This window comes from Nerophis ophidion, linkage group LG03 (genome assembly GCF_033978795.1).
Source record: "Nerophis ophidion isolate RoL-2023_Sa linkage group LG03, RoL_Noph_v1.0, whole genome shotgun sequence".
Taxonomy (NCBI): domain Eukaryota; kingdom Metazoa; phylum Chordata; class Actinopteri; order Syngnathiformes; family Syngnathidae; genus Nerophis; species Nerophis ophidion.
Window position 1 is genome coordinate 13,350,781 of NC_084613.1, and position 25,000 is coordinate 13,375,780.

The 25,000-nt window shown below is 38.7% G+C and overlaps 2 protein-coding genes across 4 annotated transcripts in view; one reads left to right on the forward strand and one right to left on the reverse strand.

The window, feature by feature from the left end:
• poc1b (POC1 centriolar protein B) overlaps nucleotides 1–5,559 on the reverse strand; it is a 28,065-nt gene extending 22,506 nt beyond the window's left edge. Inside the window, exons 1-3 of one of the 3 annotated variants that reach the window (XM_061894294.1) lie at nucleotides 4,860–5,558; nucleotides 4,570–4,654; nucleotides 1,998–2,169 (exon numbers count right to left, since the gene is read on the reverse strand). In XM_061894294.1, the coding sequence (XP_061750278.1) occupies nucleotides 1,998–2,169; nucleotides 4,570–4,654; nucleotides 4,860–4,874 (272 nt within the window). In that variant the 5' untranslated portion in view covers nucleotides 4,875–5,558. Of the gene's footprint in view, nucleotides 1–1,997; nucleotides 2,170–4,569; nucleotides 4,655–4,859 lie in introns of all 3 variants that reach the window. The other 2 variants (XM_061894293.1, XM_061894295.1) reach the window with 2 other exon arrangements.
• Nucleotides 5,560–11,906: 6,347 nt separating this feature from the next.
• The window catches only part of cep41 (centrosomal protein 41), a 16,416-nt gene continuing 3,322 nt past the window's right edge, over nucleotides 11,907–25,000 (forward strand). Inside the window, exons 1-11 of the mRNA XM_061894300.1 lie at nucleotides 11,907–12,162; nucleotides 12,286–12,393; nucleotides 16,467–16,530; nucleotides 16,606–16,653; nucleotides 16,735–16,796; nucleotides 19,209–19,278; nucleotides 20,782–20,911; nucleotides 21,130–21,281; nucleotides 21,362–21,429; nucleotides 23,064–23,178; nucleotides 23,245–23,457. Coding sequence (XP_061750284.1) covers nucleotides 12,361–12,393; nucleotides 16,467–16,530; nucleotides 16,606–16,653; nucleotides 16,735–16,796; nucleotides 19,209–19,278; nucleotides 20,782–20,911; nucleotides 21,130–21,281; nucleotides 21,362–21,429; nucleotides 23,064–23,178; nucleotides 23,245–23,457 — 955 coding nt within the window. The 5' untranslated portion in view covers nucleotides 11,907–12,162; nucleotides 12,286–12,360. The remainder of the gene's footprint in view (nucleotides 12,163–12,285; nucleotides 12,394–16,466; nucleotides 16,531–16,605; nucleotides 16,654–16,734; nucleotides 16,797–19,208; nucleotides 19,279–20,781; nucleotides 20,912–21,129; nucleotides 21,282–21,361; nucleotides 21,430–23,063; nucleotides 23,179–23,244; nucleotides 23,458–25,000) is intronic.

Sequence of the window (25,000 nt, forward strand, 5' to 3'; positions counted from 1 at the left end):
ATATTTATTGATGCCAATTGAGTCCAATATTTGAAGTCAAAGCAGAGTAATTGTGTAAATGTTTTTTCAGTACATTATGCTTGTGTAAGATACTTTTTGGAAACTTTTATTTTGTTAGCGTAGCCCGACTGGATGTTGCCCACAGCGCTGTTATTGTGAAGGGGAGAAGTGTTGTTCTGAGCTTGAAGAGTTAAAAAAAAAAAAATCCTCTCAATTTGCGACCACCGTTTGTACATTGATGTCGTTCACAACAACACAACAGATGAGATGTGTTGTGTACTGTATAATTGTTTGTACATTTATGTTGCATTCATGATGTCGTTTTACAACAACACAACAGATGAAATGTGTTGTGCGTGTAAGATTGTTTGTACATTGATGCTACATCCATGATGTCGTTCACAACAACACAACTGATGAGATGTGTTGTGTGTGTGTGTAGGATAGTTTGTACATTGATGTTACATCCATGATGTCGTTCACAACAACACAACTGATGAGATGTGTTGTGTGTAGGATTGTTTGTACATTGATGTTACATCCATGATGTCGTTCACAACAACAAAACAGACGAGATGTGTTGTGTGTTTATGGTTGTTTGTACATTTACGTTGCATCCATGATGTCGTTCACAACAACACAACAGATGAGATGTGTTGTGTGTTTATGGTTGTTTGTACATTGATGTTACATCCATGATGTCGTTCACAACAACACAACAGATGAGATGTGTTGTGTGTTTATGGTTGTTTGTACATTGATGTTACATCCATGATGTCGTTCACAACAACACAACAGATGAGATGTGTTGTGTGTGTATAATTTTTTGTACATTGATGTTACATCCATGATGTTGTTCACAACAACACAACAGATGAGATGTGTTGTGTGTTTATGGTTGTTTGTACATTGATGTTACATCCATGATGTCGTTCACAACAACACAACAGATGAAATGTGTTGTGTGTGTATAATTGTACATTTATGTTGCATCCATGATGTCGTTCACAACAACACAACAGACGAGATGTGTTGTTTGTTTATGGTTGTTTGTACATTTATGTTGCATCCATGATGTCGTTCACAACAACACAACAGATGAGATGTGTTGTGTGTTTATGGTTGTTTGTACATTGATGTTACATCCATGATGTTGTTCACAACAACACAACAGATGAGATTTGTTGTGTGTGTATAATTGTTTGTACATTGATGTTACATCCATGATGTTGTTCACAACAACACAACAGATGAGATGTGTTGTGTGTGTATAATTGTTTGTACATTTATGTTGCATCCATGATGTCGTTCACAAGAACACAACAGATGAGATGTGTTGTGTGTGTATGATTGTTTGTACATTGATGTTACACCCATGATGTCGTTCACAACAACACAACAGATAATATGTGTTGTGTGTGTATAATTGTTTGTACATTTATGTTGCATTCATGATGTCGTTTTGCAACAACACAACAGATGAGATGTGTTGTGTGTGTATGATTGTTTGTACATTGATGTTACATCCATGATGTTGTTCACAACAACACAACAGATGAGATGTGTTATGTGTATATAATTGTTTGTACATTTATGTTGCATCCATGATGTCGTTCACAAGAAAACAACAGATGAGATGTGTTGTGTGTGTATGATTGTTTGTACATTTATGTTGCATCCATGATGTCGTTCACAACAACTCAACAGATGAGATGTGTTGTGTGTGTAAGATTGTTTGTACATTGATGCTACACCTATGATGTCGTTCACAACAACACAACAGATCAGATGTGTTGTGTGTGTAAGATTGTTTGTACATTGATGCTACACCTATGATGTCGTGCACAACAACACAACAGATCAGATGTGTTGTGTGTGTATAATTGTTTGTAAATTGATGAGGAGTCAAAATAGAAAATACAATTTAAAATGACTAATTGTCCAACCCTATTGTGTCTTTTAAATTTGTTTGAAGGGGGTAGTTAAAGACGACCTACATGGACGGCTTCCACAGTCGCACCATCTTGTCCTTGGACGAGGTGGCCACCAGGCTCCCCACGGGACAGAACTGGACCGCGGTAACGGTGTCCTGATGGTTGACGAAGCGCAGAGACCTCCCTTTGGGGGACAGATGCCAGACCATCAAACTCCTGTCCGCGGAGCCTGTGGCTGAAAGACCGGAGAAACATCATCAAAACTTAAGTCGGCTGTAGATAAATCTATTTAGAGATGTATAGTCACTACACCAGGGTTTCCCTGAAATCTACAAAACCCAAAACCAGTGAAGTTGGCACGCTGTGTAAATGGTAAATAAAAACAGAATACAATGATTTGCAAATCCTTTTCAACTTATATTCAATTGAATAGACTGCAAAGACAAGATACTTAATGTTCGAACTGGAAAACTTTGTTATTTTTTTTTCAAATATTAGCTCATTTGGAATTTGATGCCCGCAACATGTTTCGAAAAAGCTGGCAGAAGTGGCAAAAAAGACTGAGAAAGTTGAAGAAAGCTCATCAAACACTTATTTGGAAAATCCCACAGGTGAACAGGCTAATTGGGAACAGAAATGCTCAGTCATTCACAAACGAGGATGAGGCGAGGGTCACCACTTTGTGAACAAATGCGTGAGCAAACTGTCCAATAGTTTAAGAACAACATTTCTCAAACAGCTATTGCAATGAATTTAGGGATTTCACCATCTACAGTCCGTAATATCATCAAAAGGTTCAGAGAACTTGGAGAAACCACTGCATGTAAACGATGATATTACGGCCCTTCGATCTCTCAAGCGGTACTGCATCAAAAAGCGACATCCGTGTGTAAAGGATATCACCACATGGGCTCAGGAAAACTTCAGAAAACCACTGTCAGTAACTACAGTCGGTCGCTACATGAATTTAAGTGGACCCCAACTTAAACATATTGAAAAACTTATTCGGGTGATACCATTTAATGGTCAATTGTACAGAGTATGTACTGTACTGTGAAATCTACTAATAAATGTTTCAAACAATCAATCATACATCTGTAAGTGCAAGTTAAAACTCTACTATGCAAAGCGAAAACCATTTATCAACAACACCCAGAAACACCGCCGGCTTCGCTGGGCTAGAGCTCATCTAAGATGGACTGATGCAAAGTGTTCTGTGGTCTGACGAGTTCATATTTCAAATACTTTTTGGAAACCGTGGCCGTTGTGTACACCGGACCAAAGAGGAAAAGAACTATCCGAATTGTTATTGGCGCAAAGTTGAAAAGCCAGCATCTGTGATGGTATGGGGGTGTATTAGTGCCCGAGACGTGGGTAACGTACACATCTGTGAAGGCACCATTAATGCTGAAAGGTACATACAGGTTTGGGAGCAAACATATGTTGCCATCCAAGCAACGTTATCATGGACGCCCCTGCTTATTTCAGCAAGACAATGCCAAGCCGCGTGTTACAACAGCGTGGCTTCATAGTAAAAGAGTGCGGGTACTAGACTTGCCTGCCTGCAGTCCAGACCTGTCTCCCATCGAAAATATGTGGCGCATTATGAAGCGTAAAATATGACAGCGGAGACCCCGGACTGTTGAACGACTAAAGCTCTACATAAAACAAGAACGAGAAAGAATTCCACTTTCAAAGCTTCAACAAATAGTTTCCTCAGTTCCCAAGCGTTTATTGAGTGTTGTTAAAAGAAAAGATGATGTAACAGAGTGGTGAACATGCCCTTTCCCAACTACTTTGGCACATGTTGCAGCCATGAAATTCTAAGTTAATTATTTTTTGCAAGAAAAAATAAAGTTTATGAGTTTGAACATCAAATATCTTGTCTTTGTAGTGCATTCAACTGAATATGGGTTGAAAATGATTGGCAAATCACCATATTTTGTTTATATTTACATCTAACACAATTTCCCAACTCATATGGAAACGGGGTTTGTTAGATGGACTGATGCAAAGTGTTCTGTGGTCTGACGAGTTCACATTTCAAATACTTTTTGGAAACTGTGGACGTTGTGTCCACCGGACCAAAGAGGAAAAGAACTATCCGGATTGTTATAGGCGCAAAGTTGAAAAGCCAGCATCTGTGATGGTATGGGGGTGTATTAGTGCCCAAGGCATGGGTAACTTACACATTTTTGAAGGCACCACTAATGCGGAAATATACATACAGGTTTGGGAGCAAACATATGTTGCCATCCAAGCAACATTATCATGGACGCCCCTGCTTATTTCAGCAAGACAATGCCAAGCCACGTGTTACAACAGCGTGGCTTCATAGTAAAAGAGTGCGGGTACTAGACTGTAGTTCAGACCTGTCTTTAATTGAAAATGTGTGGTGCCATTATGAAGCCTAAACTATCACAACGGAGACCCCGGACTTTTGAACGTGTAAAAGTGATTACGTCATGTTGACCACGCCCCTAGCCACGCCCATGCCAACCCAGGCAAACTGGAGTAAACACTGCACATATACTATATATCTGCAAAAATCAACAAGCCACGTCGTACAGGCGTGATTCTTTCATTAGCAAAAGTTGGCTAGACTCGAAGAATAAAAGGAAGACATAATAGTTACCCAGTTGATTGGAGTTGGGACTGAAATGTGCACAAGTGACAGCATCCGTGTGGCCCTTCAACACCCTTTCCATGCAGGGATCGTCCTGCGACGAACACAAACGTATTCCGTGTGTTTGTCATCGTCTCTGCACAATTTATAAGCAATCTTGAAGAACAAAACCACAGCAAGCAAGCAGGAGGGTTGACGTAAGAAAGCGAAACAAGTCACTTGGCGCACATTTAGCTCGCACCGGTCAACGACTCCTTTAGTTTCATTCGTCAAGACGTCCATAGTCGTGACAAACTTACCAATACCGAAGCCATGGTGAGCCTGGATCTTGTTTATCCTGCTTCCTCCATGACTAATCAAACTTGGCGCCCTCGCCCGGCTCCGCAGACCAGACCAGTCGAACTCAGATCAAGCCAGAACGCCAACATTGTGAGCGTTTGCAGGAATTGAGAAACATCGCTGCACTTTGCATGCAATGGAACTTGTTTTCCTCACTCGGAAAGTTGAGTCAACGTCGCGAACAAGCCCGCTGCATTCGTGTACAAATGACTAGGGCACGTCGAGTGACACAATCACCCAAAATAGGTGACGAAATGACTTCATACCCGGCGAAATTATGCCAAAGATGATGTATTCGCCTCGTATGTGAAGTAACGCGTCCTCCGGCGCTTAGCAACCACACTCGACTATTGTTTTTCACCTGGGAAAGTATCGGCGTCTGCTATTGGCTGGAAAAAGTCCAGAACTTTACAATGGCGTCTGTGATTGGTTGGAAAAAGTCAACACATCCCAATGGCGTCTGTGATATGTTGGGAAAGTCAACATTTCCCAATGGTGTCTGTGATTGGTTGGAAAAAGTCCAGCGCTTTACAATGGCGTCTGTGATTGGTTGGAAAAAGTCAACACGTCCCAATGACGTCTGTGATATGTTGGAAAAGTCAACATTTCCCGATTTGTTTGCTAATAGTAGCTTCTATCCATCCTTCTTCTGACGCTTATCCGGATTTGAGATCACCTACCTAGGTTCCATTCTAGAGGCTAATCTTTCCTGTGATAAAATGGCAACCAAGGTGATCAAAAAGGTCAACCAAAGAACGAGATTCCTCTACAGAATCTCCTCTCTGGTTAACAAAAGCACCTTGAGGATTCTAGCGGGAACTCTCATTCAACCCTTCTTCGATTACGCTTGCACCTCCTGGTACCCCAGCACCTCCAAAACCCTCAAATCTAGACTCCAAACATCCCAGAATAAGCTAATCCGGTTACTTTTAGACCTCCACCCCAGATCACACCTCAATCCAACCCACTTCTCCAAAGTGGGCTGGCTCAGGGTGGAGGACAGAGTAAAACAACTTGCACTGAGCCTAGTCTATAAAATCCGCTACACCTCCTTGATACCGAAGTACATGTCAAACTACTTCCTTAATGTAAATGACCGCCATAACCACAACACCAGGGGGAGCTCCACAAACCACGTTAAACCCAGATTTCGATCTAACAAAGGTCTTAACTCATTCTCTTTCTATGCCACATCAATGTGGAATGCACTCCCAACAGGTATAAAAGTAAGTGCATCTCTATATTCCTTATAAACCGCTCTAAAACAACACCTCCAGGCAACTTCAACACTTTACTAATACCCTCCTCCATTCACATCCCACCTCCTCGGATTATAAACAACTCAAATGTACTTCTAATATATATACTTGTTCTTATGCTATCTGAACTCACTATGTTCTCTGCTGGCAGTACATATCCTACTAAATAAGACCTACACTGTTTCAATGTCCACATTTCTCTGTTGATGCAATTGTTGATGACTGAAGTACTGATATCAACCAAAGCTCCTCATCCCACCCCCCGGATTGTAAATAATGTAAATAATTCAATGTACATACTATGATGATTAACTTGTGTGATGACTGTATTATGTTGATAGTATATATTTGTACCATGAATTGATTAACGTGGACCCCGACTTAAACAAGTTGAAAAACTTATTTGGGTGTTACCATTTAGTGGTCAATTGTACGGAATATGTACTGTACTGTGCAATCTACTAATAAAAGTATCAATCAATCAATCAATCAAAGTCGCAGGGGCAGCAGCCAAAGTGGTCCCGTCCATCTCTGCTTGCAGCTTTAATTTTTTTATTTTTTTTTTACGTTTATTTATAAATTCAAACAATAACAAACAGATTAGAAACAATAAACAAAATCGTTCAACAACAATATAAAACATTATAAAACATTACTCCTCTGGCAGGGGGCTCCCCTCGTCTCTTTTAATGCACAGCATAGGACACATAGCAAGAATGGTCCTCGGGTCCTGTTGATCAGGGACAATAGCTCCACAGCCACAGATCCACTATTAAACACTAATATCACAGTCAAAATGAAAGCTTGTTCCCATAGGCACCATAAACTGTTAATAATGTTTAGACAAAAGTGTATATTATATATACTATTATATATATAGTATTTATATAGGTGTGTGTGTGTGATGGATATGTGTGTATTTTGGGTATATGCATGTGTGTATGTATGTGATTGTGTGTGTATATGTATATATATATGTATATATATATATAAATTGTATATGTGTGTATTTTGGGTATATGCATGTGTGTATGTATGTGATTGTGTGTGTATATGTATATATATATATATATATGTATATATATATATATATATATATATATAAATTGTATATGTGTGTGTGTATATGTGTGTGTACATATGTATAAATGTAAGTGTGTGTGAATTTAAATGTATTTTATATAGACAATATATAGCAGCAACCACTGAATTGAATTATAGTATATATATTATTGTATTATATATTGTATATATATATTGTATATGTATGGGGGTGGGACCTAATAAGGTTACTTCTTCCCACTCCCTTTTGAGCCAATCTTGACATCTACAAAAGATTAGTCACATGTTATGTTTTCAATGTAGGTGTAAAAATAATGTATCTATATATTTCTTTTGTATTTTATTTCATTCTCTTGTTTTGTTTGCATGGCTCAAAATAAACCATTCATCCATTCATTCATTCATTATAAAAACAGTACAAAACAGCGCCAGGGGGTTGTAAAATCAATGTAACAAAATAGAATTAAAATATATATATATATATATATATATATATATATATATATATATATATATATATATATATATATATATATATATATATATATAATAAACCAGGTGCAAAGCCATAGGCTCATTCAGAGTCATTAAATAACTTCAATTTGGAACACAGCATCATCGTTTTCACAGCTTTTTTGTTGTTAGAGGTAGAGAGCGTTTTAAAGTAAAGTTCAAAATCTTTTTTAAAGGCACAAAAGACAGGTTGGATATTGAGAAACTTACATTTATGAATATAAAACTTAGCCAATACAATAATGAGGCTGCAAAGGTAGAATTCCTTTTCAAATTTATGTTCGTACAGTGTAAAACCAAAAATCACATCTTTAAAGCAAAGCACAAATTTGTCATGAATATTGTCCAGAGTGAAGCGACAGATGCCCTGCCGTAGTGATCGAGTGTTTTCACAAGTCCAAAACAATTGGTTAACAGTCTCTGGATGCATGTTACAAAAGGTGCAGGTAACATCAATGTCCTTCTTGTATCTAACCATTACAGTCTTTACAGGGTAATAACGATGAATGATTTTAAAAGATATCTCTTTGACTTTGTTGGCAAGTAAATACCTGTTAGGAAGGGACCACGTTTTCACCCAACAGATGTCATTCACAACATTATTCCAGAGGGCAATTACATATTACAATTTTGGAATAAGCTGCAGATTTTTCTATTATTTTTCTGATCAAAGCAAAGTTTCCCCACAGGAGTGTCAAGTGGATCATTCACAATTTTTACAGCAGAAAAAGGAGGTGTGTAAGCCCTGTACAACATAATAACTCCTGTTGGAATGGCATCAAATACGATGGCAAATTGTTCGGGAGAAACATTTCCCAATGGTGTCTGTGATTAGTTGGAAAAAGTCAACACATCACAATGGCGTCTGGGGTAACTTCCTGTTGATTTTTGCTGAAGATGGTCAATTATCAAAATGTAGGTCTAAGTGAGACCTACATAAAGGTTTTTGTTTCAGTATCGGTGTCTTTTATTGGCTAGAAAAAGTCAGTGCTTCCCAAGGGCGTCTGTAATTGGTTGGAAAAAGTCAACACGTCCCAAATGACGTCTGTGATATGTTGGAAAAGTCAACATTTCCCAATGGTGTCTGTGATTGGTTGGAAAAAGTCAACACGCGTCTGTGATTGGTTGGGAAAACGTCAGCACTGCCCAATCAGTGCTTCGATTGAAGAGAGGTGAAAATTCGAGGGCTGCGGTTGAAGTTGCGTTACTAAAACGCAGTAAATGTTCATTTGTTGATTCATAATAATCCAAATTATCTCTAAGATGCATGTAACTTGCCTATTTATACGAGGCGTTGAATTCAAAATATTACTGCACGCGTTACAGTGCATATAATAGTGCAGAATTAAAGCTGCAAGCAGCGATGGACGGGACCGACTTTTGCTGGTGTTTCCTGCCTTTACCCATTCAACATATCTTTACCTTCACGTTACCTACCTTCCCTGCATCCTGGGGTCACACTGGTGCTTCTTTCTGTCACACATAATGTTTGAAAGAAAGTGACAGGTTTTTACCAAACTTTTGTTTTGAAGGGGTAATTGGCAACTTCCGGTTGATTTTTGTTGAAGGATGTCAATTATTAAAATGTAGGTCTATGTGAGACCTACACAGAGGATTTTGTTTCAGAATCGGTGTCTTTTATTGGCTGGCAAAAGTCAGCGTTTCCCAATGGCGTTTGTGATTGGTTGGGAAAAGTCAGCACTGCCCAATCAGCGCTTCGATTGAAAACAGTTGAAAATTTGAGGGCTTCAGTTGAATTTGCTTTACTAAAACGCATTAAATGTTCATTTGTTGTTTCATAACAATCCAAATCATCACTGTGATACACGTAACGTGCCTATTTCTACGAGACGTTGAACTAAAAATATTACTGCACGGGTTACATCGCATATAATAGTGCAGTGACAAGCACCCTCCCTTTTTTATTTTATAAACCTTTATTTATAAATTGCAACATTTACAAACAATTGAGAAATAATAATAATCAAAATAAGTACAAAAACAGTAAAAAAAAAAAAGCGCCAGGGAGTTGTACTCTCTAAATAAAGTGACTAAAATAGAAAAAGTTAAAGCTGCAAGCAGCGATGGACGGGACCGAATTTTGCTGGTGTTTCCTGCCTTAACCCATTCTACATATCTTTACCTGCACATTACCTACCTTCCCTGCATTCTGGGGTCACACTGGTGCTTCTCTCTTTCACCCATACATGCTGGTGCTTCCTGCCATCACCCAGGCAACATATCTTTACCTGCACGTTACCTTCCTTCTCTGTATCCTGGTGTCAAACTGGTGCCTCCTTCTTTCACCCAGTCAACATATATTTACCCGCACAGTACCTACCTTCTCGGCATTGTGTGGTCACGCTGGTGCTTCCTGCTTTTAAGCGGCCATCTTGAGACGACAGCAGCATCAGCCCAGCGGTTCTTTGAAGCCTCGTAAAATCAAAACCGGAGCAGTTATTAAAACTCTTTTGCAAATTTTAATCAGAAGGGTATGATCTCTCTCCTGTGCGAGTTTGAAGCCGACACAACAAACGCGTTTGGAGGAGACAATGTTTGAAAAAAGGTGACGGGTTTTTACAAAAAATGTTTTTTTTGAAGGGGTAATTGCCAACTTCCTGTTGATTTTTGCTGAAGGATGTCAGTTAATAAAATGTAGGTCTAAGTGAGACCTACATAGAGTTTTTTTTTAATGTCTCTCCAACATTCCTACCGGAAGGTACAAGCAGTTTTGTCTGTGTTTTCTTCCTAGGAGCAGTTTTGTCTGTGTTTTATTACAGGGGGTGCTAGAGCGCAATTTAGAGTTTTGGGGTTTGTTTGTTTTATTAGGTCGCAATTTTTGCCAGTCCTGATGTGTGTGTCCAGTTTGGTGAGTTTTGAAACATTTTAAGGGGGTCAAATTACAGCTCAAAGAGGCGGCGGTATAATAATATTAAAACCCTAGAAATATTAAAGCTGCAAGCAGCGATGGACGGGACTGACTTTGGCTGCTGCCCCCACGGCCTAAGCCCGGATAAGCGTTAGCTAGCTGGCAGACATTTTAACAAATATTTCACACGAGGGCAAATCACAACTAATGAACAATTGATAATACAATAGAGATATATGCTTCTTTAACAGCATAAGCGCAGCGGTTCTTTGAAGGCTCGTAAAATCAAAACCGCAGCAGTTATTAAAACTATTTTAATACATTTTAATCAGAAGGGTTCAATCTCTCTCCTGTGCGAGTTTGAAGCCGACACGACAAACGCGCTCAGAGGAGATTATGATTCAAAAAAGGTGATGGGTTTTTACAAAAAAAATTGTTTTGAAGGGGTAATTGCCAACTTCCTGTTGATTTTTGCTGAAGGATGTCAATTATTGAAATGTAGGTCTAACTGAGACCTACATAGAAGTTTTTGTTTCATGTCTCTACAACATTCCTAGCGGAAGTTACAAGCAGTTTTGTCTGTGTTTTCTTCCTAGGAGCAGTTTTGTCTGTGTTTTATTACTAGGGAGCGCTAGAGCGCAATTTAGAGTTTTTTTTTAATTTTTATTAGATCGTAATTTTTGCCAGTCCTGATGTGTGTGTCCAGTTTGGTGAGTTTTGAAGCATTTTAAGGGGGTCAAATTATAGCGTAAAGAGGCAAAAATTAAATTTTTTAGGAAAATTTTGTTTTGAAGGGGTTTTTGCCTACGTCCTGTTGATTTTTGCTGAATGATGTCAATTATTAAATGTAGGTCTAAGTGAAACCTACATAGAGGTTTTTGTTTCATGTCTTTCCGACAGTCCTACCGGAAGTTACAAGCCGTTTTGCATGTGTTTTCTTCCTAGGAGCAGTTTTGTCTGTGTTTTATTTCTAGGGGGCGCTAGAGCGCAATTTTGAGTTTTGGGTTTTGGTTTTTTGATTATATCGCAATTTTCGCCAGTCCTCATGTGTGTGTTCAATTTGGTGAGTTTTGAAGCATGTTAAGGGGGTCAAATTACAGCTCAAAGAGGCGGCGGTATAATAATACTAAAACCTTAGAAATACAATAGGGTCCTCTGTCCCAAAGGGACAATATTGCAGTCCCTAAAAATAGGTATTCCGCCACTGTGCAACCGGTTGTACAAGGACAGTAACGGTCTCTGTGATTGGTTGAAGGAAGTCAGCCCCGCCCAAAGGCGTTTGTGATTGGTTGGAAAACGTCAGCCCCGCCCAAACAGCGCGGAGAGCTGAGCTAAGGGAGACTAGCACCATGCAAGTCTCAATAAAGACGTCATGTCGTCGTTGATGTAATGATTGTGATGATGTGAATGCGACATTGTCATGCTTTTGAGGCAGTGTCTTGAAAACACGTCTCCTTGTTGTGTCGCCGACGTCTGTGTTGCATCACGGAGGCGACGCGGTTGCCAGCTTGACTGTTTGGCCTGTGAGCGATGGCTCGTCAGTCGACTAGTGAGGTCTGGGTATGTTAGCACGGGAGAGCTCCGGGTTTTTTTTTTTTTTTTAAAGCCAACGTTTTAATAAAATCCACAATATCGCTTCTTGTGGCACGGTGGTGTTAATCCTTTTGTTTTTCATTTTTGCAGCGACGTTTAAATTGTGACTTGGTGTGAAGAAACGTCGCGTTTGGTTTCAAGGCATTCGGTCTTTTGGAGGGGAAGATGTCGCTGTACAGAGGCATCGGCGGAAACAAGGTACTTTACGTCGTCACTTCTTCGTATTTGTCATAATTGCCTTAATAATGTGAAGTATAAATATAATGTGTGGACATTTGTGCCAATACGGCGGTTAACTGACTGAAGCTATGCTAGCTGGCTAGCTGCCGTTTGAGCTCCATGTCATGTTGCCATGACAACCACACAGCACCTGCTAACTATTCTGACAATAATTGTCTTTTCTTCCATCAAAGTACATGACCAACATTTTCATTTCTTCCATTACAGTTCATGACCAAAATGATCATTTCTTCCCTCACAGTTCATGACCAAAATTGTCTTTTCTTCCATTACGATACATGACAAAATTATATTTTCTTTGTGATGACAAAAGCATATTTTCTTCCCTCACAGTTCATGACCAAAATTGTCTTTTCTTCCATCACAGTACATGACCAAAATTGTAGTTTCTTTCTTCACAGTTCATGACCAAACGTGTCTTTTCTTCCATTAAAAAACATTACAAAATTATATTTTTTTCCATCACAGTACATGACCAAAATTGTCCTTTCTTCCATCACAGTTCATGACCTTAAATTGTCTTTTCTTCCATCACATTTCATGACCAAAATTGTCTTTTCTTCCATCAAACTACATGACCAAATTTGTCTTTTCTTCCGTAATAGTTCATGGCCAAAATGGTCTTTTCTTCCATTACAATGCATGACAAAATTATAATTTCTTTGTGATGACAAAATAATATTTTCTTCCATCACAGTTCATGACCAAAATTGTCCTTTCTTCCATCACAGTTCATTAACCAAAATTGTCTTTTCTTCTCTCAGAGTTCATGACCAAAATTGTCTTTTCTTCCCTCACAGTTGATGACCAAAATGGTCTTTTCTTCCCTCACAGTTCATGACCAAAATTGTCTTTTCTTCCCTCACAGTTCATGACCAAAATTGTCTTTTCTTCCATCACAGTACATGACCAAAATTGTCCTTTCTTTCATTACAGTTCATGACCAAAATTGTCTTTTCTTCCATTACAATACATGACAAAATTATATTTTCTTTGTGATGACAAAATTATATTTTCTTCCATCACATTTCCTGACCAAAATTGTCTTCTCTTCCCTCACAGTTCATGACCAAAATGGTCTTTTCTTCCCCTCACAGTTCACGACCAAAATTGTCTTTTCTTCCCTTACAGTTCATGACCAAAATTGTCTTTTCTTCCCTCACAGTTCATGACCAAAATTGTCTTTTCTTCCCTCACAGTTCATGACCAAAATTGTCTTTTCTTCCCTCACAGTTCATGACCAAAATTGTCTTTTCTTCCCTTACAGTTCATGGCCAAAATTGTCTTTTCTTCCATCAATCTACCTACATGACCAAAATTGTCTTTTCTTCCCTAACAGTTCATAACCAAAATTGTCTTTTCTTCCATTACAATACATGACAAAATTATATTTTCTTTGTGATGACAAAATTATATTTTCTTCCATCACAGTTCATGACCAAAATTGTCCCTTCTTCCATCACAGTTCATGACCAAAATTATCCTTTCTTCCATGGGGCGGCATAGCTCGGTTGGTAGAGTGGCCGTGCCAGCAACTTGAGGGTTGCAGGTTCGATTCCCGCTTGTGCCATCCTAGTTACTGCCGTTGTTATCCTTGGGCAAGACACTTTACCCACCTGCTCCCAGTGCCACCCACACTGGTTTAAATGTAACTTAGATATTGGGTGTCACTATGTAAAGCGCTTTGAGTCACTTGAGAAAAGCGCTATATAAAATATAATTCACATCACAGTTCATGACCAAAATTGTCTTTTCTTCCCTCACAGTTCATGACCAAAATTGTCTTTTCTTCCCTCACAGTTCATGACCAAAATTGTCTTTTCTTCCCTCACAGTTCATGACCAAAATTGTCTTTTCTTCCCTCACAGTTCATGACCAAAATTGTCTTTTCTTCCCTCACAGTTCATGACCAAAATTGTCTTTTCTTCCCTCACAGTTCATGACCAAAATTGTCTTTTCTTCCCTCACAGTTCATGACCAAAATTGTCTTTTCTTCCCTCACAGTTCATGACCAAAATTGTCTTTTCTTCCCTCACAGTTCATGACCAAAATTGTCTTTTCTTCCCTCACAGTTCATGACCAAAATTGTCTTTTCTTCCCTCACAGTTCATGACCAAAATTGTCTTTTCTTCCCTCACAGTTCATGACCAAAATTGTCTTTTCTTCCCTCACAGTTCATGACCAAAATTGTCTTTCCTTCCCTCACAGTTCATGACCAAAATTGTCTTTTCTTCCCTCACAGTTCATGACCAAAATTGTCTTTTCTTCCCTCACAAAATATTACAAAATTATATTTTCTTCCATCAAAGTTTATAACCAAAATTGTCCTTTCTTCCATTACAGTTAATGACCAAAATTGTCCTTTCTTCCATTACAGTTAATGACCAAAATTGCTGTTTCTTCCCTCACAGTTCATGACCAAAATTGCTGTTTCTTCCCTCACAGTTCATGACCAAAATTTTTGTTTCTTCCCTCACAGTTAATGACCAAACCTGTCTTTTCTTCCATCACAAAACATTACAAAATTGTATTTTCTTCCATCAAAGTTTATGACCAAAATTGTCCTTTCTTCCATTACAGTACTTGACCAAAATTGTGTTTTCTTCCCTCACAGTTCATGACCAAAATTGTTGTTTCTTCCCTCACAGTTCATGACCAAAATTGTCTTTTCTTCCGTTACAATACATGACAAAATTATATTTTCTTTGAGATGACAAAATTATATTTTCTTCCATCACATTTCCTGACCAAAATTATCTTTTTTTCCCTCACAGTTCATGACCAAAATGGTCTTTTCATCCATCACATTTCATGACCCAAATTGTCTTTCCTACCATGAAAGTTCATGAACAAAATTGTGTTTTCTTCTCTCACAGTTCATGACCAAACTTGTATTTTCTTCCATCACAAAACATTACAAAATTATATTTTCTTCCATCACAGTACATGACCAAAATTGTCTTTTCTTCCATCACAGTTCATGACCAAAATTGTATTTTCTTCCCTCACAATTCATGACCAAACTTGTCTTTTCTTCCATCACAAAATATAGCAAAATTATATTTTTTTACATCACAGTACCTGACCAAAATTGTTTTTTCTTCCTTCACAGTTCATGACAAAAATTGTTGTTTCTTCCCTCACAGTTCATGACCAAAATATTATTTTCTTCCATTACAATACATGACATAATTATATTTTCTTTGTGATGACAAAATTATATTTTCTTCCATCACAGTTCATGACCAACATTTTTTTTTCTTCCATCACATTTCATGACAAAATTGTCCTTTCTTCCATCTCAGTTCATGACCAAAATTGTCTTTTGTTCCCATCAAACTACATGACCAAAATTGTCTTTTCTTCCATCACCGTTCATGACCACAATTGTCTTTTCTTTGTGATGATAAAATGATATTTTCTTCCATCACAGTTAATGACCAACATTGTCTTTCTTCCATCACAGTACATGACCAAAATAGTTTTTTCTTCCATCACAGTTCATGACCAAAAATGTAGTTTCTTCCATCACAGTTCATGACCAAAAATGTAGTTTCTTCCCTCACAGTTCATGACCAAAATTGTCTTTTCTTTCATTACAATACATGACAAAATTATATTTTCTTTATGATGATAAAAATTATAATTTCTTCCATCACAGTACATGACAAAATTATATTTTCTTCCATCACAGTTAATGACCAACATTGTATTTTCTTCCCTCACAGTTCATGACCAAAATGGTCTTTTCTTCCATCACAATACATGACAAAATTATATTTTCTTCCATCACAGTTCATGACCTAAATTGTCTTTTCTTCCTTTACAGTTCATGACAAAAATTGTATTTTCTTCCGTCACAGTACATGACAAAATTATATTTTCTTCCATCACAGTTCACGACCTAAATTATCTTTTCTTCCCTCACAGTTCAAGACCAAAATTGTCTTTTCTTCCCTTACAGTTCAAGACCAAAACTGTATTTTCTTCCTTCACAGTTCATGACCAAATTGTCTTTTCTTCCATCACAGTATATGACCAAACGCATACCGAAGAATGCAAAGTATCAGCACATCAAAACAAAACTGGACACAGGTTTGCATGCCATAATAATGTAATCTTCTGAACCATTCTCACTTTTAAACTTGCATTTCTGCGTCTCGGAACCAGGGGTCAGCCTCACCAAGTATTTGGAGCGCCTAGAGGACATCAAAAAGAGTAATAATAAACATTTATTTGGCACTTTTTCGTCTTTTTGTGAACGACTCAGTTGACTGATTCTTCTTCTTTGCCATCCAGACTACAAGTTTAACCGAGGGGAAATCTACAAACGCTTTAAAGTGACTACATTTGCAGAACTGGTAAGATTCCACTCTCTTTTGGAATAGGATTTCATGTTAGAACGTCTACTGTACGGCACGTAATTAACGGTTTATTACAAACCCCAAAACCTGTGAAGTTGGCACGTCGTGTAATTTGTAAATAAAAACAGAATACAATTATTTGCAAATCCTTTTCAACTTATATTCAATTGAATAGACTACTAAATGTTCAAACTGGAAAACTTTTGTTATATTTAGCAAATATTAGCTCATATGGAATTTGATGCCTGCAACATTTTTCAAAAAAGCTGGCACAAGTGGCATAAAAGACTGAGAAAGTTGAGTAATGCTCATCAAACACTTATTTGGAACATCCCCCAGGTGAACAGGCTAATTGGGAACAGGTGGATGCCACGATTGGGTAAAAAAGCAGCTTCCATGAAATGCTCAGTCGTTCACAAACAAGGATGGGGCGAGGATCACCACTTTGTCAACAAACGCGTGAGCAAATTGTCCAACAGTTTAAGAACAACATTTCTCAACCAACTATTGCAAGGAATTTAGGGATTTCACCATCTACGGTCCGTAATATCATCAAAAGGTTTAGAGAATCTGGAGAAATCACTGCACATAAGCCATGATATTACGCACCTTGGATCCCTCAGGCAGTATTGACTCAAAAAGCGACATCAGTGTGTAAAGGATATCACCACGTGGGCTCAGGAACACTTCAGAAAACCGCTGTCGGTCACTACAGTTTGTCGCTACATCTGTAAGTGCAAGTTAAAACGCTACTATGCAAAGCGAAAGCCATTTATCAACAACACCCAGAAACGCCGCCGGATTCGCTGGGCCCGAGCTCATCTAAGATGGACTGATGCAAAGTGGAAAAGTGTTCTGACGTGTCCACATTTCAAATTGTTTTTGGAAACTGTGGACGTTGTGTCCTCCGGACCAAAGAGGAAAAATAACATCCGGATTGTTCTAGGCGCAACGTTGAAAAGCCAGCATCTGTGATGGTATGGGGGTGTATTAGTGCCCAAGGCATGGGTAACTTACACATCTCTAAAGGCACCATTAATGCTGAAAGGTACATACAGGTTTTGGAGCAACATATGTTGCCATCCAAGCAACGTTATCATGGACGCCCCTGCTTATTTCAGCAAGACAATGCCAAGCCATGTGTAACAGCAGCGTGGCTTCACAGTCAGAGTGCGGGTACTAGACTGGCCTGCCCGTAGTCCAGACCTATCGCCCATTGAAAATTTGTGGCGCATTATGAAGCCTAAAATACCACAACGGAGACCTAGGACTGTAGAGAAGAACTTGGCTGCACATCAAGCAAGAATGGGAAATAATTAAACCTGAAAAGATTCAAAAATTGTTTTTCTTCAGTTCCCAAACGTTTACTGAGTGTTGTTAAAAGGTAAGGCCATGTAACACAGTGGCAAAAATGCCCCTGTGACCACTTTTTTGCAATGTGTTGCTGCCATTAAATTCTAAGTTAATGATTATTTGCAAAAAAAAAAGAAGTTTCTCAGTGTGAACATTATGTATTTTGTCTTTGTAGTCTATTCAATTGAATATAAGTTGAAAAGGATTTGCAAATCATTGTATTCTTTGTTTATTTACCATTTACACAACGTGCAATCTTCTCTGTTTTTTTTTTTTTACAATAAACATTTATGTGAATATGATCTTAGTTTCAGATGTTTTAGAGATCGACCGATTCGCTTTTTTCAGCGCCGATTATTAATGGTCAAAGAGGCCGATAAATGATATTTGGCGTTAAGACGTAACCCTTCTGATGATCAAGGGAACGTTACAAACATTATTATGACTTGTCAAAAGTCAGCCTTATTATAACTCTGCAAGGTTCTTAACTTCCAATCAATTATATGAAATGACAGAAAGTAAATAGTCTGTTCCGGGGTCAAACTGCGACCATTATTAGGACCTCATTTAAGAAGAAAGAGTCCACCCAGATCTTTTGCTTGTAAGGCTGTGTAAAAAGAAGAGGTGACACAAATCAACATTTAATATTTGTTCTGTGAAACAGGAGTAACTCCAAGCAATAATAATACCAGTTTTGTGAGTGAGGACCAATCCTATTTTAAAGGTGGTAGCAGTCTCTAAAATGGCCACCCACCTTCCATGCTTTTTTCAATTTTACCTGCTCTGCCTTTGCAAGGTTAGAAACTGAAAGTTTACTTGGGTGTGTGTGTGTGCGTGCATGGATATCTAACAGGGTAAGCTCAACAAATGTGTCTTCTAGCAGAACCCAAGCTAGGGATTTCTAAGGTCTTCTTTTCTGCCAAAAGGAGGGAAATTAATCCTCTAAGGCCATCATTGAAGCTTTAAAAGTGTACAGGCAATGTTTTAGTTCACTTAAGTGTAAAAAGAAGTGAAGTTGTTTTTGTTAACTTTGAGTATTTCCCACTGACACCTCAGATCCTTCAGGTGGCGTCCGTGTCGGACTTCACCGAATGTGTCAGTGGGGATTCCAGTCACGGCCTGGACGGTAAGACGCAACAATTAGCATCACACAGTTAGCATCATGCCTGACGTGACCCGGGGTTGTAAGGCACGACGATTACCATCACAAACAATTAGCATCATGTCTGACGTGACCCGAGGTGTAAGACCCAAGAATTAGCATCATGTGATCCGGATTGTAAGACCTAACGATTAGCATCACGTGAACCGGGTTGTGAGACTCAACGATTAGCATCATGTGACCCGGGTTTTAAGACCTAACGATTAGCATCACATGACCCGGGTTGTAAGACCCAAGGATTAGCATCACGTGATCCAGTTTGTAAGACCCAACGATTAGCATCACATGACTCGGGTTGTAAGACCCAATGATTAGCATCACATGACCCAGGTTGTAAGGAATACAACTTGCATCATGTGACCTTGGTTGTAAGACACAACGATTAGCATCACGTGACTCGGGTTGTAAGGAAAATAACTAGCGTCACGTGACCCGGTTTGTAAGACCCAATGATTAGCATCACGTGATCCGGATTGTAAGACCTAACGATTAGCATCACATGACCCGGGTTATAAGACCCAACGATTAGCATCACGTGACCCGGGTTGTAAGGGAAATAATTAGCATCACGTGACCCAGGTTGTAAGACCCAACGATTAGCATCACGTGACCCGGGTTTTAAGACCCAACGATTAGCATCACATGACCCGGGTTGTGAGACTCAACAATTAGCATCACGTGACCTGGGTTGTAAGACCCAAGGATTAGGATCACGTGACCCGGGTTGTAAGACACAACGATTAGCATCACGTGACTCGGGTTGTAAGACCCAACGATTAGCATCACATAACCCGGGTTGTGAGACTCAACAATTAGCATCACATACACTCGGGTTGTAAGACCCAATGATTAGCATCACGTGACTCGGGTTGTAAGACCCAACGATTAGCATCACGCAACCCTTGTTGTAAGACCCAACGATTAGCATCACATGACCCGGGTTGTAAGACCCAACGATTAGCATCACGCAACCCGGGCTGTAAGACCCAACGATTAGCATCACATGACCCGGGTTGTAAGACCCAACGATTGGCATCACATGACCCGCGTTGTAAGACACAACGATTAGCATCACGTGACTCGGGTTGTAAGACCCAACGATTGGCATCACATGACCCGCGTTGTAAGACCCAACGATTAGCATCACATGACCTGGGTTGTAAGACCCAACGATTAGCATCACGCAACCCGGACTGTAAGACCCAACGATTAGCATCACATGACCCGGGTTGTAAGACCCAACGATTAGCATCACACAACCCGGGTTGTAAGACCCAACGATTAGCATCACATGACCCGGGTTGTAAGACCCAACGATTAGCATCACACAACCCGGGTTGTAAGACCCAACGATTAGCATCACGTTACCCGGGTTGTAAGACCCAACGATTGGCATCACATGACCCGGGTTGTAAGACCCAACGATTAGCATCACATGACCCGGGTTGAAGAGTGTCTCCCACACAGACGGTGACGGCGTGATGGTGGCAAAGACAGACGCTGAGTCGAACGGCTCACCTGAGAGGTTAGGACCATCAGGGCGTCAGGACGGTGCACAGGAGCAGGACTCTGGCCAGAGCAGGTCCACACTGCTAAGGTAGGGTTATACATGAAGGTTGTTATTACATAGTTGTAATGGTCACTAACATGAAAGTTGTTATTACATAGTTGTAATAGTCACTAACATGAAAGTTGTTATTACATAGTTGTAATAGTCACCACCAAGAAGGTTGTTATTACTCTCAGGCCATGGCAGCTGTCAGTGTGTGTGTCATGTCAGACAGAAGACGTTACTCTTGCCATCCTTTCTGCCAGCGTCATCAACGGCGTGGGCGAGCTGAACATGAACGGCGACATAAGCAAGGCGCCCGACAACGCGGACCCCAATAAGCCGTACCCAGACTGCCCCTACCTGCTGCTGGACATGCGCGAGCGCGACCACTACGATCAGTGCCACATCATCAGCGGTACGTGGCTCCGCCCCTTCCTGGTCCCCCCCTCCCCCACCAATAAGGTCCTCACGGTTGGTCCCCCATGCTCTCCGCAGCCCACAGTTTCCCCATCGCCATGCTGTCACGCACCATGAACCCTTACACCAAGGAAGTGCTGGAATATGTATCCTTACCCTCGCCGAGGTCTTGTCATAATGTGTCATTTGAGGTTTTGGGGCCCGCCAGAATATCACTAGTTTAAGAAGGCATCTGGCCCCCAATATTTGACTTTTTAATTGCTGCAACTTTGCTGCCATCTTGAGGACAATGTGAGTAAATCAGGTCAATGACCATGGCATACACGGCATATATATATATATATATATATATATATATATATATATATATATATATATATATATATATAGATACATATATAGATACATATAGATAGCCCTGCGATGAGGTGGCGACTTGTCCAGAGTGTACACCGCCTTCTACCCGATTGTCGCCCCCCGCGACCCCAAAGGGAATAAGCGGTAGGAAATAGATGAATGGGTATACATACAGCATATATATATATATGTATATATATATATATATATATATGTATGTATGTATGTATGTATGTATGTATGTATGTGTGTGTGTAAATAAATATACTGTGTACACACACACACATATATATATACACATTTATATACTGTACATACACATATATATATATAATATACACATATATAAATACATACACACATATATGTATATATATTCACATATATATACATGTATATATGTATGTATATGTGTGTATATATATGTATACATACACACTTAATATACACATACATACATGTATATAAGTGTGTATATATGTGTATATATGTATGTATATGTATATATATGTATATATGTTAAAAAGTTAAAAGTACCAATGATTGTCACACACACACTAGATGTGGTGAAATTATTCTCTGCATTTGAACCATCACCCTTGATCACCCATCACCCCCTGGGATGTATGTATATATATATATATATATATATATATATATATATATATATATATATATATATATATATATATATATAATCCATGAAGTTTGGTTTTTCTATGAATTTATTATGGGTCTGCTGAAAATGTGAGCATCTCCTTTGGCAAGTTTCACTGCAATACAGCGCTTTTGGTAGCCATCCACAAGCTTCTGGTTTAATTTTTGACCACTCCTCTTGACAAAATTCCGCTAAATTTGTTAGTTTTCTTACATGGACTTGTTTCTTCAGCATTGTCCACACGTTTATGTCAGGACTTTTGGGGAAGGCTATTCTAAAACCTTAATTCCAACCTGATTTGGCCATTCCTTTACCACTTGTGAGGTGTGTTTGGGGTCATTGTCCTGTTGGAACACCCAACTGTGCCCAAGATCCAACCTCCGGGCTGATGATTTTAGGTTGTCCTGAAGAATTTGGAGGAAATCCTCCTTTTTCATTGTCCCATTTACTCTCTGTAAAGCACCAGTTCCATTGGCAGCAAAATAAACCCCGAGCATAATACTACCACCACTATGCTTGACGGTAGGCCTGGTGTTCCTGGGATTAAAGGCCTCACCTTTTCTCGTCCCAACATATTGCTGGGTATGCTGGCCAAACAGCTCCATTTTTGTTTCATCTGACCTCAGAACTTAACTCCAGAAGATCTTATCTTTGTCCATGTGATGTCAGATGAAACAAAAATGGAGCTGTTTGTCCACAATACCCCACAATCAGTCGTGTGATGTCCATGTTGTTGGTTGTTGACCTTTAACCCCGCCCGAGTAGAAGAACACAGATGGCAAGATCATCATCGTGTACGACGAGGACGAGCGCATCGCCAGCCAAGGCGCCACCATGATGTGCCAGCGGGGCTTCGAGAACCTCTTCCTGCTCAGCGGAGGTACGTAGGCGGAGACGGCAGGCGTTGCCGCGACGACGTGAGCCAACCGTGTCCTGTGTGCCGCAGGTCTGAAGGCGGTGGCTCAGAAGTTCCCTGAGGGCATGACGACGGGCACCCTGCCGCTGTCTTGCCAGCCTCCACCCGCGCCCTCCAAGTGGAAGAAGTGCCTGGCTTCGCCACCGCCGCCCCCCTCGCGCATGGCCGACAAAAGATGGCGCTTCACTGCCGACGAGCTCACCAGGATCGAAGGCCAGCTGGAGAACATCGCCATCAACAGCAGTAATAACTCTTCTTATACCGTTATCTTCTTTCTACACACTAAACATACATATTACACTCCATCCATCCATCCATTTCCTACCGCTTATTCCCTTTTGGGGTCGCGGGGGGCGCTGGCGCCTATCTCAGCTACAATCGGGCGGAAGGCGGGGTACACCCTGGACAAGTTGCCACCTCATTGCAGGGCCAACACAGATAGACAGACAACATTCACACTCACATTCACACACTAGGGCCAATTTAGTAATAATAATATAGAGTAAAGAGTGTATTATATATGTTAGTGTGTAGAAAGAATATAATAATAATATAGAGTAAAGAGTGTAATATTGATTGGCAATATTACACTCTTTACTCTGTATTATTATTATATTCTTTCTACACACTAACATACATAATACACTATTTACTCTTATTATTATATTCTTTCTACACACTAACATACATAATACACTATTTACTCTATATTATTATTATATTCTTTCTACACACTAGACATACATATTACACTCCTTACTTTTATCATTATTGTTATTTTTAGTATTATTATCATGTTCTTTCTACACACTAAACATACATAATACACTCTTTACTCTATATTATTATATTCTTTCTACACACTAAACATACATATTACACTCCTTACTTTTATCATTATTGTTATTTTTAGTATTATTATCATGTTCTTTTTACACACTAAACATACATAATACACTCTTTACTCTATATTATTATTATATTCTTTCTACACACTAGACATACATATTACACTCCTTACTTTTATCATTATTGTTATTTTTAGTATTATCATGTTCTTTCTACACACTAAACATACATAATACACTCTGTTATTATTATTATGTTCTTTCTACACACTAAACATACATAATACACTCTTTACTCTATATTATTATTATTATATTCTTTCTACACACTAGACATACATATTACACTCCTTACTTTTATCATTATTGTTATTTTTAGTATTATTATCATGTTCTTTCTACACACTAAACATACATAATACACTCTGTTATTATTATTATTATTATGTTCTTTCTACACACTAAACGTACATAATACACTTTATTTTATTATTATTATTAATATATTATTTATTCACACAAAACATACTTAGTACACTTTAATTTATATTGTTGTTATTATATTCTTTCTACACACAAAACATACATAATACAATCTTTTTTTTATATTATTATTACTATATTATTTCTACCCACTAAATATACATAATAGACATATTACTTTTATGTTATTATTATTGTTATATTCTTTGTACACACTAAACATACATAATACACTTTTTGGTTTATATTATTATTATTATTATTATTATATTATTATTTATAGACACAAAACATACATAATAAACTTTTTGTTTGTATTATATTATTTATAGACATATTATTATTATTATATATTTTTCTTTCTATACGCTAAACATACATAATACACTTTTTGGTTTATATTATTATATTGTTATTTATAGACATATTATTATTATTAGTAGTAGTATATATTT